The sequence below is a fragment of the Corvus cornix genome, chromosome 15 (genome assembly GCF_000738735.6).
Source record: "Corvus cornix cornix isolate S_Up_H32 chromosome 15, ASM73873v5, whole genome shotgun sequence".
NCBI classification, from domain to species: Eukaryota; Metazoa; Chordata; class Aves; order Passeriformes; family Corvidae; genus Corvus; species Corvus cornix.
Genome location: NC_046345.1, coordinates 10,055,885 through 10,069,515, shown reverse-complemented (window position 1 = coordinate 10,069,515; position 13,631 = coordinate 10,055,885). Strand labels below are relative to the sequence as shown.

General features: G+C 48.5%; 2 protein-coding genes across 4 annotated transcripts in view; one reads left to right on the top strand and one right to left on the bottom strand.

The window, feature by feature from the left end:
- LIMK2 (LIM domain kinase 2) overlaps positions 1–2,346 on the top strand; it is a 31,039-nt gene extending 28,693 nt beyond the window's left edge. For both annotated transcript variants that reach the window (XM_039561224.1, XM_010398082.4), the window contains one exon: positions 305–2,346. In XM_039561224.1, the coding sequence (XP_039417158.1) occupies positions 305–461 (157 nt within the window). In that variant the 3' untranslated portion in view covers positions 462–2,346. The remainder of the gene's footprint in view (positions 1–304) is intronic.
- A 751-nt stretch (positions 2,347–3,097) lies between these two features.
- Positions 3,098–11,106, bottom strand: PIK3IP1 (phosphoinositide-3-kinase interacting protein 1). Of its 2 annotated transcripts, none has more exons than XM_039561225.1 (6): positions 10,131–11,106; positions 9,859–9,975; positions 9,652–9,771; positions 6,918–7,103; positions 6,703–6,781; positions 3,098–4,713 (listed from the first exon to the last, which is right to left on the bottom strand). In XM_039561225.1, the coding sequence occupies exons 1-6, from the start codon at positions 10,213–10,215 to the stop codon at positions 4,506–4,508; spliced, it is 795 nt and encodes a 264-aa protein (XP_039417159.1). In that variant the 5' UTR covers positions 10,216–11,106; the 3' UTR covers positions 3,098–4,505. The 2 variants fall into 2 exon arrangements, with proteins under 2 accessions (XP_039417159.1, XP_039417160.1); XM_039561226.1 differs by having other exon boundaries at positions 9,652–9,768; positions 10,131–11,100.
- Between the last annotated feature and the right edge of the window lie 2,525 nt (positions 11,107–13,631).

Sequence of the window (13,631 nt, the reverse complement as noted above, 5' to 3'; positions counted from 1 at the left end):
GTACAAAAGTAGGGGCAGACTTTATTAGTAAGGTAGATACTTCATTTGATTTCAGTTACGAAACTTGTAGCTTCAGAACAGTGTTGCTGCCAAGTAGGTTCCAAAGAGCCAGACCTCCCACTGGCTCACTGGCTATAAAAACAGGTGGCCCATACAGATGGGGGCTTTGCAGTCTTGGAAGCTGAATGGGGAGGAAATCATGTCCCTGTTCACCACTCTGTACATGGTACAGGGACCTGGATGGCTTTCTAGGTGCTGTTCTGCTTCCTCTTTCCTACTCATGTTTCATCACTTCTGCTTCTAGGCCCCCTTTTTCCAAGCTGGAAGATTCCTTTGAAGCTCTTTCTCTGTACCTGGGAGAACTTGCCATCCCCCTTCCATCTGAGCTGGAGGAGCTGGACCACAATGTGAGTGTGCAGTATGGACTGAACCGTGACAAGCTACCTGAAAACACAACCTAGTCCACTCATCCTACTGCCTGCATCACTTCCATTGGAGCTGGGATGAGCGTCAGGGAGGGAGATGCACTTCAGCCACTTCCAGGGCATTAACGGGGCACCACACTGTGCATTTACTGCACTGCCTCTCTCTCCCCACCCAGCTTCCCTCGTCTTGGATATCCTGACTCACTGTGGATTTCTGGCGTGTTTCAGAAGCAAAAAGGACCATTTCCTGCCAGCTGCACCTAGGAAAGCTGCTGAACGCTATTTTTCTGGCTTGAGAAATATTTTTCTGGCCTTTTCAGGCTTCTTTACTGTGGTGCCTTAGAACTTGGCTGCAAGCTGTGAAGCCACCCTGGCCTCTCTGCCAGGGAGGGAATTGCTATAGGAGATTCTCCTGGGTAAGGACCAGCACTTCTGGAACAGCTTCTCCCACTGACTGCCCTGCTCAGAAAGGTGGGGGAATTGGACATCCAGCAACATGTCCCACCAGGACAGCACATGTATGTATTTGCATGTGTTTCCCAGAACAACCCACTGAGATTTTGGCCTCTGACACGTATCAGAGGAGGGAGTGAAAAGCCCTAGGAACTGGGCAGCTCTCCTGAAATACCTTGTCTCTGGGGAAGCACATATGAATTGTTCTGGTTTTGTGGGCTTTTATTCCTTCTGTGTCTCTGAATACCTCCAAAAGCCTGCCTAGAAACACTAAGACTGAGCTCTGCTTGGCCCTCCTGATGGCAAATGAGGCAGGCAGCAAATAAGCCACTGGAGCATCTTCAGACCCTGCGCCTGCAGTGAGTTTGCTTGCCCAAAACCTTAACCTAGGTGAAAGTTTTTGAGCCTGAATGTGTAGTTCTGCACTAGGCAGCACTGGCTGTGGACATTCCTGAGTGCTTGAGCTTTTGGCCTGTGGATGTGAGGTGACAGAAATGGCGGCAGAAGGTGCTTGTCAGAAAGCCAAAGGTTTGAAGTGGCTCAGATCTTGGGCACGGACAATGGCAAAGGGCAACTTGCCCAAGGTTAATTCAAGGATGGACTTGTCATGAATAGAATAGTGCTGGAGAATGTCCCATCCTCCCTGGAGTGGCAGCTGGAGAACTAATTCAGTTGCCATTACCTCATCCTTTCCTGCAGATTGTGCAAGTTTGCACCCTTTGAAGGTCCTTCTTTCAGTTGCTGCTGCAGCACCTGAGCTCATTCTCCAAACAGAAATTTTCCTCAGGGTCATTCCCTGCTCTGGGGGAGGAAAAAAGGGCTTGGAGTCATTGGGAGGTGGGTCTCTTCTGCTTCTTTTCTTTCTCCCTTAGTGGGAGAAGGAAGGAAGAAAGCTACTGCTGCAGTAGCTCACATGGTTGGCAGAACTGAACAAAAAGCTGGATCAAGGTCTGCTTGTAAGTCTCACAAACATCATGGTTTAACTGGATTTTTAGTGTGTTCCTTTCTCCCTCCTCCTCCTTTCAGCATTGAATGGTGGGGAATGGGTGTTAGTCTTTGCTGTTACTTTGGTTTCCTCCCCCTACCCATGGATTTAAAGTATTATGTAAAATAACATGGGACCAGCCATCACCTGACATCAGGTATGCAAGGGGGGCGTTTTTAGTCTGTGTAGTGGTGTTTTAGAAACACTGGGGGCTCCCTGTGCTGTGAGTCAGGCAGGAGCCTCTCTAAACTGGGTCCAGTGGATCCAGGATTGTTAATAGGATTTGCCCTTTCATTCCCCCACCCAGGCTGGTTTGTGAGGGGACCCCTGAAGGGAAAGTTCTGGGTGATATGTGGGTGGGGTTTATGAACTGTGATTTGCACCGCTCCACATTCTAACTAAATTAAAAAGCAGTAACTGAATGCTGTTGAAAACAAGATTTTGTGGTCTCTGTGCTAAATAAAGCCAGAAGCTGTAACTTTCTCGGGTTTCTGTTGTAGTCATAAAATGGCAACATCAAAACTGCCCAGATGCAGTACCATGTAGAACACCCTTTTCTGAGTCAGTGGACTCTGCCATGTTCACAGAACTGCAGAATCACAGTGCAGTGCTCTGAAGGATTATTTACCTGGAGTGAGGGAAAGGGAAGTTGTTAAGTTCTGTTCATTTGTTGGTTGGGTTTTAAGGGTGCACAGGAGTCAGCAGATCATGGAGCCTCTCTCCATTTTCCTTTTCTAATCCAGGGATAAAAATACAGCCTGTTCTTGGACACCTTGTGTTCTGAAATATGTAGTTCAAGGGGCATTTGTTAAGACAACTGAAAAAAAATGCTGCCTCTCCTGTAACCTGCTGTGCTCTGTTTCCACTGTACTTCTCAAGGGATGGAGCTGCTGCTGAGCAGCACCAAAGCAGAACTGACCCAGGTCAGTGCAAGAAGGGGCTGTAACCAAGAGTGTGTTCCCACAGGCCAGCCTGCTGAGTCACCCACAGCTCACATCCCCACAGCTGCTTTTCAGGAATAGTGTGCAGTCCAAGGCCAGCTGCTGGCAGCAAGAAGACAAGCTCCATGCCCCTTATCAGTGCTGGCAAGTGCACGCATTGCTTGTAGGGATTTACCTTTGGGCCTGGCAAACTGAAGGCATCTTCCCTTCTCCTCAGTTCAAAGTCTGAAACAAGGCAAAGGATGCTGCTCTGGCAGGAGGAGTGCACAGATGAGCCACAGTCCACACAGGTCTACAGAGCATTTTTCTTTTAAGCTTTAATACAAGGTAGCACAGTCTGCACCTTCTCATAATGAGGTATTTAAAACATTTTACAAAGAAATGGTATTCAAAGGCATTTAAAAATAAAATATTTCCCTTTTCTGAATCAAACATTAACACTAAAACCCCTGCTGCCAAGTGCTGCTCCCTGTTAGGCCCACAGCTATAAACCAGATGGCTAGAAAACTTACTTGAATGGCTTGAATCCCCTGAAGTGGGGACAGATGTTTCCCTGAACTGGCCTTGCCTTGGTGTCATTAGGGAGACACTGCAGCAACCATCCCTCCCAAACCCCCTGAAACACTAATAAAAGTTGTTACAAAACCTCTCTAATAGGACCAGGCTCTGTTAAGTAAGTAGTCTTGCTGCACAAGCTGAGTGTGTGACAGAGGCTGGGCCAGGAGCCATGCCAGAACTTCACTCTTACAAAACAGCTGTCTTGTTCTGCCCTTAGAGCCAGAACTGCCGCACTGTGATCAGGCTGACCTCCACAGCTTGGCCACTCAGTCCAGCACTGGCTCTGTAGGAAGCCAAGGGAGTTCAAAAGAGTATGTTAGCTATCCTGTGTTCAACCTGCTGTAAGTAACCAAAGGGCAGTTTGTTTTCTTCACAACTATCTACCACTGGCCCTTGCTTTCCTGATCTGTGTGAGAAGGAGGCACAGACAGACCCCCTGGACACCTACAACTGTGGCTGTGCATGTAGTACCACAGGGGAATGGAGAAGTGGCCTCAGCCCTGGAAGACCTGGATTTGTAAAGAGCTTGAGGAGAGCTTTTCTAAACTGGCACTGGCACTAAACATACTGCTTCTGGCCAAAGACATTCCTCAAATAAACTCTTCCTTGGAAAAAACCCTGATCCACTAAAAGGATTCTGGACAGTGCTTCCAGCTCTCAGCCACTAAAGCAAAAACGTAGGAACTATTAATCAGAGTGTAATTATCTAGCTAAGTCTGACATGAAGCTCCCCTCAGTCCCTGCAGTACTGTTCTCTCCTAAGGTTCCAGGCTGAAACTTAAGTAACAGTGCACACTGTTAAATAAGAAAAGAACAGAAAAAGAGGAAGCCACGACCACACTCTGGGCTATGGGATCTGTGGCCAGTTGTAAGCCTGGCCTATCATCCCCCCAGCTCCCTGGCACACCATGGAGATAGGTGGGAGGAAGCAGCAGGGTCTACTACACCAGTCGCCAGCTGATCATGCACTGAATGGTGCCCCTCAAGCAGATGATGAATAGCCCATTGTTCTGTTCCTCTACATCACCTTCATCTGGCGGTCATCAAAAAGAAAACAAAATAGAAATGAACACACACAACCCCTGCACTCACAGTGGGAAGCTGGAGGCTTTGCTCAGCCTGTAGTGCTCCTGCCCGAGCTGCTCAGGCACCGGGAGTCCCTGCCTGCCCCATGAGAGGGCCACTGCCATCCCGCATGTCCTCCACAGGCGTCTGGTTGGTACGCACCACAATGGTGTTCTCATCCACAAGCTCACACGCAGGGTTGGTGAACGCTGACAGAGGCAGTGTGATGCGCTGCATTTCACGCTCATAAACCTTCTGTTCGTGCTTCTCCTTCAGGTCTTTCCCCCTGCATTAAAACAAAAACCAAAACACTTACATGGGGTGAGTGCTGATGCTTGGAGGGAGAGTCTCAGTAAAGCTGATACAGTAGAGAAGAAGGGACTCCGCTCTTTAAGATAAACAAAGGTTTTAGCTGCATACAAAGGGCCAGAAATATTCCCTACTGTAAGCAGAGGACCACAGCTGAGCATCCTTAAAAAACAAGTAGTCAGCCAAGTGAAGTCTGTCCCTCCCTCAAACTGGCTTATTCACTGACACTGCTGCTGGTAAGTGACTGTAAAGCCAGGCCCCTCCTTCAAGCCATGGAGCTGCCATCTGTTTCCTTATCCTTTACAGTCCCACAGCACTGCCAGGTGCAGGCCCAGGGGAGAAGTGAGACAGCGCAGAGGCCACTGCTGTGGAAAAGAGCTGTAACCTGCTTCATTTGAAACACTCGAGGTGGTGACAGCTTCTGCCTTTTGTTGCAGCAAATTAAGCTGTCCAGAAAGTACTAAAGCTGACTTCAGAGCTGGCCCTGCCTTCTGCCACTGCAGCTATAAGAGCTTAATGCCACAACCAGCTCCTCAAACCTACCTCAGTCTCCAGCCTGTTGCTAAGGGAAGAAACACCTCTGTAATTTGTGCTGCGGAAGAACTGCCTTGCTTTAAAAATGGATTTGGCATTAATAGCATGTTGTCTCCAGAAAAGCTATGTATACCAAAAACTACTAAACCCATTAAAGGTTTCTCACCACACCTACTACCCAAACCTGCCAGCTTGCACATGCAATTCTGAGATCAAGGCAAGGAGGGAGACAGTAAACCTGCACTACATCCCTGCTGTGAGCTCTCTGTGACTGGAGAAGCAAAGCTGCATTCAGACAAAGCCCAGCACTGGTCTATTGCTTCCTCCCGCCGAAGATAGGAGAGAGGTGGGACAGGCAGCACTTGCTCCGCCTGGGGCTTGTGATCTCAACCAGGCAGAGCTGCTGGGGTTTCCTGTCAGCACGTTGGCTGCTTTTCAAAGCTGCCTACAAGCGTGCAGCAGTGGCTGCCATTCCTGCCAGCACACAAGACAGCATTTTCTGAAGTGACACCTCAAATCAGATTACTCGACAAGCAGCGCTCTGTGTTTTGCCCCTTATGTAACACTCCTCCTCTGCTTTTTTTCCGTCAGCATTTATTATAAACACTTACATAAGGACATGTCCCAGCTTGGGACAGGGCTTCTTCTGCTTGGCTGTGTCAGACTGTTTTGTAAAACAGCCAAAACATAGAACAAACCCTCCCAGAGGAGGGAGCCTGGGCCTTTGCATGTGCAGTGACAATCACTGCTGTTTGTTAATCCTGCCCCCTCTCTTACAACTAAGCAGCTTGCTACTGCCACTACCCTCAAACACTGCTGAGCTACAGAAACATTTCTGTTCAACACAGTGAAGTGGCTGAAAAAATAGTAACTGAAGTGCAAATCAAAACTGACCTTAAAGTATACAGGAGTTTTGCTAAAATGAACTTTGACCAAAAAAAAGAGTGCTACTTGATAGTCAACTTCAAAGGATACAATGCATGAGTAACGAAAAAAATTGCCAATTGTTTTTCTTCTAGACTAGAGAAATCAGGGGAACAGGTGGCCTGCTAGAAGGATTGTTCTTTTCCTGATCAAAAGAAACTTCCTGTGAGGGCACCTGGGATCTGCTCTTTCCAGTTCTGACAAAATCCAGCTCCCCAGGATACATCTGAAAAAGCCACATGAAGGTGCACATGCACACACAAAACCCCAAATATTAAAGAGGGCAATTTGAAACTTTAAGTGGGACAGAACATCACAATGATGCAGGAAATGGAGAACAGAATTAACTCTTCAGTAGTTCTTTCCTCAGTGGGGCAAGCAAACTTGCTCAATGTGCCACAACCAAACATATGCTTCTGTCCCTTTTCCTTGGGATCTGGTTGGGTCTGCAGGTGCTCAGACATTCCTGCTTTATGTACACCAGCTTTTGAAAAGAACAGCCACTCACCTCTTATAGATGTATCCCAGGACAATGCCAGCCCCGATGGCAATGATTATCACCATCATGATCAGCCCCAGGACATAACCTGTGAAAAGAGGAAAAAAAAAGAGACAAAATTAGAGGCAGCAGATCCAGCTATAATGTTGCTTTTAGAGCCTCAAAACAGGTCTGTCCTGCCAGAATTACAGGAATGGATCCATCACATGGTCCTGGGTTTGTACCTAGTATCCCTAAGTCCTTCTTTTCTTTGGAGTTCATCTGCACTCTCTGACTGATCCCAATGACGGGCTGCACTGCGGCTGCCTCGCTCCGGGAGGGCAAGGTATCAGCTGGTTCAAACACCTGCTCATCCTCCTGGGAAGGACCAACTTCTGCTGTAGGGACTGGGGCTGTGGTAGCTGTAGCATCTGTTGAGAGGGGAAAAAAAGTATATATACAACATATACAACATACCAAGCACTTATGAGTACTTCAAAACAACATGTGCCTTGTGAGTGGGACAGATCTAGACTGGTATCACTGAACTGCCTTCAAAACACACTGAAAAACACTTGTTCCCACTTAAGTTGTTGCCAGAAATCCTACCAAAGTAGACAAGAAATGTACTCCTCTATTACAGCTAGTGTGGGGTCAGTAGCTCTGACTGAGGAAGAGGTGACCGGTCAGGGTAGATGGTCCCAAAAGAAATCACCTTCCCGAGGCCCGGTGTCTTCCCTCAGCTGCTGGCAGGAAGGAGGGCCTGTGCAGAGGCTGTCAGCTCTTTAGCGATTATCAGCTCGTGATTTCAGCTCAGCTCTGCAGGGCAGCCTCCAGGCCAAGCCAGACCAGATAGAGACGAGGCTCGTGGGGCTGGTTCTGCATGAAGGTAGCTTTATTGATGGTCGCCTCCGGCCAAGGGGAAACCCAGGGAAAAAGCTCTCTCCTCGAAGGGGCAGAGGGCTAGCTTTGATAGGGATACAGGGGGTGGGTGCCACAGGGTAAAGGCCAATGGGTTACAAAGGATCTGCATAGGGTCTCCCAGAGGATTCTGGGTCTGTCTTTTCTTACCATAACTGAAAAGTTAGCTGCCTTCCCAGGGAGTCCTGCTGGGAGATTGTGCAATCTCCTTATCTCAGCAGACATCCCTCCAGGGCAGTGGCTGGGCATACCCTACACTCCTCCCCCCCCGACTTTCCTTTGATATGAACCTATTTAACTAAGAGTCTGAGGCATCACCACAGATGAGAGAAGTCAGACAGCAGAATGAAACCCAGCTTCAGGGCATGAGTTCAACGGATGCACAATGACTTCATTTAGTGTATAGATCGATATACAGGCTGGAGCTTCAATCATGCTGAACAGACATGAACAAAATTATGAGAATCTCCATCCCAAATCTCCCAGGAGCCTATTTATCTCTCTTCTGCGTCAATCTTCCTGACACAGGGAAGTTTGACAGGAAACTCCAGCTGTGTGAAAACAACCTGGGGATATTCTTCCCCAGCCCCTCTTTGCAGTGGTGTACCAAACTCTGATAGCATGTTGGACAAGCTAACTCAGAGCAGCCCTCAGGCAGCACAGACACTGACTAAGGACAAGTTCCTCCTCAGCCAAGGCCTAGGCAAAGGCACCCAAGGATACAGGTTCCTTCCCAGGCCTGTTTTTTATCAATGCTCTTTTTTATCAACAGCACTGAAAGATTTTCAAGGTAGCTCCTTCTTTCATGACATAGTTTAAATGGAAGCTGTAGCACTGTAAAAGCTGTGACAGTGTAAAGTAGGTATCTGTTATCTGTTTTACACAAACCCCCCTCCTTTTTGGAAATGCTATTCACAGTATGCATCCACACCTGAGAACTCCCTCCACCTACATCTCCCTCCACAGCAGGCAGTAACTCCATGTGGATTTTCTATCTGCAGCCATTTTGAGTCCTCAGTGGAATGTGAAATGGAAGTACAGAATGGAGTCAGAAACAGGAAATCAGGGTCCTGCACAGTAACTTCACGGTGGGTCAACCAGGGCAACTCGACTAAAGTGAGCTGTTGGACCATGAAAAGGTGCCCACTCTGAGACGCAAAAATACCAAACCTATTAAACATGTAAATGGATGAAAGGTCAAGTAACTCTTCTGATCCTAAAGCTGCAAGAATGTTTTGAGTAAGGGTCTTGTCAGCAGAACATTTTTTTTGCTTCATCTTTAGGGAAAAGCAAGCAAAAAAAGAGCAAAGTGAGAAAAAGGAGAGGGTGTATGTGTGTGGGAAAAGTATTTATATGCAAGGATAGCAATCTCAAGGGACAGTGGTGTGAGTAAATCTTGCAGGGCTCAGAAAGTAGTAAACAGTTCAAAAAACCCCAAGTGGTAACTCTGGCATCAGTCAATACTGACACCTCCTCTCCCTGAAACAGGCTTCAACTACAGTTCTTTTTGCAAACTGTTTCTCACTGTGACTATCCAGGAGGAATCCAGTGTTTAGGGTTTTCCATTTCTTACTGTCCTCCCTTCTAGTTCTCATTTTTAACAAGTTCTTCCCCTCCACCCCGTACTCAAATTCTCACTGGCAATCCTTTAACAGAAGGAAGCTTCTTCAGTCAGCCGTAACGTGCCCCACAGTAACAATCTACCCACAACTCAGCAGTTCCTAGATGTCCAGACTTCAGCCTTTTGCAACACAGCTAAAGAGCTCTATAGTGGTAAGTGAATTATGGGGGAGTGGGGGCTTTTCACAGGCCTTTTCTGGCACTAATGGCAAAGCTCTAGGGGCGGAGCAAACTACAGCTGGGAGGCAGATGTGCACACACAGGCGGGGGCTGGTGGGGAGCCCCGGGTACGCGGTGTTCCCGGGGGAGGTGCTGGCGTAGCCCGGGGTTGTTTGTGCGCAGAGGGGACCCCACCCTGGTGACAAACCCAGCCCCCCGGGGTAGAAGACAGACCGGGGAGGGCAGGAAGAGAGGGGGGCCGGTGGCGGCCGCTCTTACCTGAGCACTGGGCGATGTCGCAGGATCGCCGCTCTGGGATCCCGGTAGCGCCTCGGATGTAGCACCAGGGCGCGGCGTCGCCGTCCGGGTTCCTGCAGCTGCTGTGGTCCTCATAGACTGCTGGGGAACAGCGGGCCGTCAGCGCGGCCCCGGCACCGTCCGCTCCCCCGAGAGCGCCCCCGCCGCGTCCCCCGGCCCCGGACCCACCTGCCGGGAGCGCGGCGCCGGGGCCGCTCTGCACCGTCAGCCAGTTGAGGCACGGGGCGCCGCCGGAGGCCACTTGCCGGCTGCCGCGGTAGGACTCGCCGTTGCCGCGGAAGCACTCTGCGGAGAGACGAGCCGAGCCGAGCCTTGCGGGCGGCCCGGGCAGCCCCCGCCGCCTCGGGCCGCTCCCCAGCACGGCCCCCCACCTCACCCGCGGGAGTGTTCCCCCTCCCGAGCCCGGCCTTTGTCCCCCACAAAGCCGGGCCGGCACTCACCCTCGGCGCCGCGGGCGGCCCCCAGCACCAGCGAGCCCAGCAGCAGCACAGCGCCCAGCGCCCGCCGCGGGCCCCGGGGCAGCATCCTCGGCGCTGAGGGCGAGGAGCCGCCGCCAGCCCGACCGCGCAGCTCGGCTCCACTCGGCGCCGAGGCAAGACCTGCCCAGCGCTCCCCTCCCCGGTAAACAACCTCCGGGCTGCGCTTCACCCCCCCCCGCCGCCCCGCAGCCGCCGCCGGGTCCTAACGCTGCCGCCGCCACCGCCCGCCCCCAGGAGGGGAAGGGGCGGCTGCTGCGGGGCAGGGCTCGGGGCAGCCGGGAGCCTGCTGCAGAGGGTACTTCGCCCCGGGACCGAGCGCGGCGGGGGGTGCTCGCTGCCACGGGGCTCTTTGGCTCGAGAGGAACTCCGCGTCCCTGGGCTTGTCTCCTACAGTCGCAGGAAAAGTCTTAGACCAGAAGAGGAGACTTCCCACACGGAACTACATTTGAATCGCTGCCTGTGGCAGGGAAAGTGTTTACCTTCAGAGACCTAAAACTGCTATCTCCCCTAGAGAATTACCATGAAGGACTAAATCCTGCTGCCCTTATTTTCTCCCTTTGGGTTCTCTTAGCTCTCAAGAGACATTGGGGGGGTACAGGGAGGCTGTGCACCTCTGCCTTAAAGGGGTTTACATTCTTGCCTCTGCTAATCTATTACTTTTCACTGACTCCATGTACTTACTCTAAGAGCTGTGCCTGCTTATAGAAAAAAACAAGGTAAACAGCATGAAGATGGTTTAGAGTAGTTCTACTGCAGGCATCCAGCCACGGTGATAAAGCCTCTCTGCAGACATTTCACATGGCTTACAATAGATACTTCTGTTTCTGAACATGTCAAGGGATTCAGACAGTGCAGTGCCAGTCCCTGCACACCAGCATCAGGAGTCCTCAGCACTGTTTCTATTTTACACCGGTGAAAAACAAGCCACTGAATAGTTGGTCCTGTTCAACAATGAGCTTGCAAAGGCAGCCTGGGCCAACTGATGGGTTTGTAGCCAAGGCACAGGCCTGCAGCACAAGGTGCTATTTCTGGCTTTCCCACAGTTCTTCTTGACCTTGGCTGATCTGCCTGCCTCGCTTCTTTGCGCTTTCCCTTCCTTTCTGTTACATGAGGTACAATCAAACCTTCCTTCTTAGATTAGGACAGGGAAGTTCCCTTCTTTTGAAGTTCTTTGAAATCACATGGAAACCACTGAACACATAAGAAGTATTTCTATGCCAGGAAAGTCCCAGATGTTTCCATCCTGGCAATGCTCTCTGTTAGGCTGCTACAGGTACTTGTATGACAAAGCTGCTCAAGATGCTGATCCAACCCAACTTTTGCCCCTTTTTCACCAGGTGATGAACACTTTAACCCCTTTACAGCCAGGTCACCTGCTGCATGCAGTCCACAATGGAGCCACAAAAACACAGATATACCAGCATGATAGATGGGTAATGAGGAAACAGGTCAATTAAGCAACACTACTGCCAAGTATGAAACCACGAGTCTTAGCACACATTTGTGTGTGATTCACACTTTAACGATCTGATTTACCAGTACAGAAAATTTAGTTTAGTAATGTCAGATTAAAAAAAAATTGTAAAAAATCAAAACAGGAAACCAACTGTTTGTGCCAGTCCTGACTGACATCACCAGCTAAGATGCAGCCTTTGTGCCATTATGCTCATTGTCTGCACAGACACCCTGTAACTGCATTCCTGATGCTCTCCAGTTACTCTCTGTAAAGGCAAGGCTAACTGGAGTCAGCAAGAATTTTTAATAAGGGCTATTGAATCAAGCTGCCTGTTTGTAATAGCTCTTCATCACAGATTTTATGGGACAAATTCCCTTCAGCAGAAACTGCAGGGCCACACATGCATCAAGAGGCACTGCCTGTCCAAAACTGTTTGCAGATGGACTGCCAACCTGCACAATTAATTTCTTTTTGCTAATTTCATGAGACTAACTAATGCTTCCATGCCACCTAGCAGAGAAAGCACCTCCTTCTGTACATACTGATCCTAGAACTGCAGTAATTTCTCTGGAAACAAATCTCAGACCTTCCATTATACTCAGCCAAGTTCCAGCAATTTGAGTTTCTAGTCCACAGAAAGACAATGGGGAATCTGGGAGAAATGCAAAAACCTTCACATTAATAGTAAAGATCAAAGTCTTTCCCACAACTGACTTCTAAGCATAATTTTCTCTTTCATCTCTAGCTTTCTCCAGGATGAGGGAAGATTTATGCCTGGTAGTTTCACAGAGTTAAGTTTAATAGGATGCCAGGTGGCACATGTCAGAGGCAGACTCAATTGCTCTTTCTGCTGCTTGGGAATGGGTTTGCTTTTCTTGCTACACTTTTAGAGATTAAACATGACATTATTTCCTAGGACTTGATTTTAAACTACCCAAACTATAAGTAAGTTAATAGCTCTGCAGCTACTTCCTCACACTTAGATGTCTGTAGGTATATACACGTACATGTATCACAATACATCCCCATGTTTCACAGGAGAATATATACACTATTTTTAGGAATGAGGGACATTAAGCATCCTCCCTAAACTCAGTGTGAACCAGTTTCAGCTGTGAGCTGGTACCTTTCTGCTGTTTACTTTATACAGGTTCCAGAATGAACAATGTCTGCTTTCTCTCTCTCCTGTCTGTCAGCTGCTCTTTCTTGTTTGTTTGTTCTATTTTTTCACCTGTGGAAAAATTCAAAGTGCTTTGAGATTTTTATTAAAGAAAAAAAAAAAAAGGAATCTAACATACAGCACAGCACTCTGTGCCAAGGGAGGCACCATAGATGCACAGCTCTGCAAGAAGCCATAAACCCACCCTCCTTCTCTGGCCACAGCCAAGTGTGTTCAGATCTTGCCAGGCAGAAGTTCATCTAACCTCCTATGCAAGCACTAACATGCTTTATTGCTTAATCTTACTAAATAAGACATTGGGGGGAGTAAACAAAATGAGTTTTCTAATCTGAGTAATCTTTCGTAGCCAAATGAACATGGGTTGCTTAAAATGGAAGAAGTTGACCATTGCCCTCCTTGTAACAGGACATATGTCATGTTCCCATATCCTCCTCTTTCTTCTTCCTAGCTAACCAAAATAATTGTTCCAATTTTTCCTCAAAACTAGTTTTTCTCAATTTTCTGCTTCTTTCACAAATAGCAATGCTTGAGAATAAAGACAGATTCCAAGACCTCATTTACCATGAACAGAATATTAGAGCAATTTGTGCTTAAGCTTAAAAAGCTGCGAGCATCAAATCTTACTAAACACTATTAAGCACCTGCAACTCCAACAAAATCAGGGGTTTTATTTCTTTGTTGCCTGTCTTGATCATTAAAATAACTGTGGGTCTCACCTGTAAAAAGCCTTTTGGAAGCACAGATTTAGGAGTTGGAAAAAAATGTGTTTCCTTTCTAACCTAGATACAATTTGAATGTAACAAAAGAACATCAGGGCTGCAACAAA

Excerpts from the sequence above, each read along its gene's own strand:
- PIK3IP1 (XM_039561225.1), bottom strand. The coding sequence starts at position 10,215 with ATGCTGCCCCGGGGCCCGCGGCGGGCGCTGGGCGCTGTGCTGCTGCTG. Across the intron at positions 9,976-10,130 it reads GGCCGCCCGCGGCGCCGAGG|AGTGCTTCCGCGGCAACGGC; the intron begins GTGAGTGCCGGC and ends GTCTCTCCGCAG. Across the intron at positions 4,714-6,702 it reads CTGGGATACATCTATAAGAG|GGGGAAAGACCTGAAGGAGA; the intron begins GTGAGTGGCTGT and ends GTTTTAATGCAG.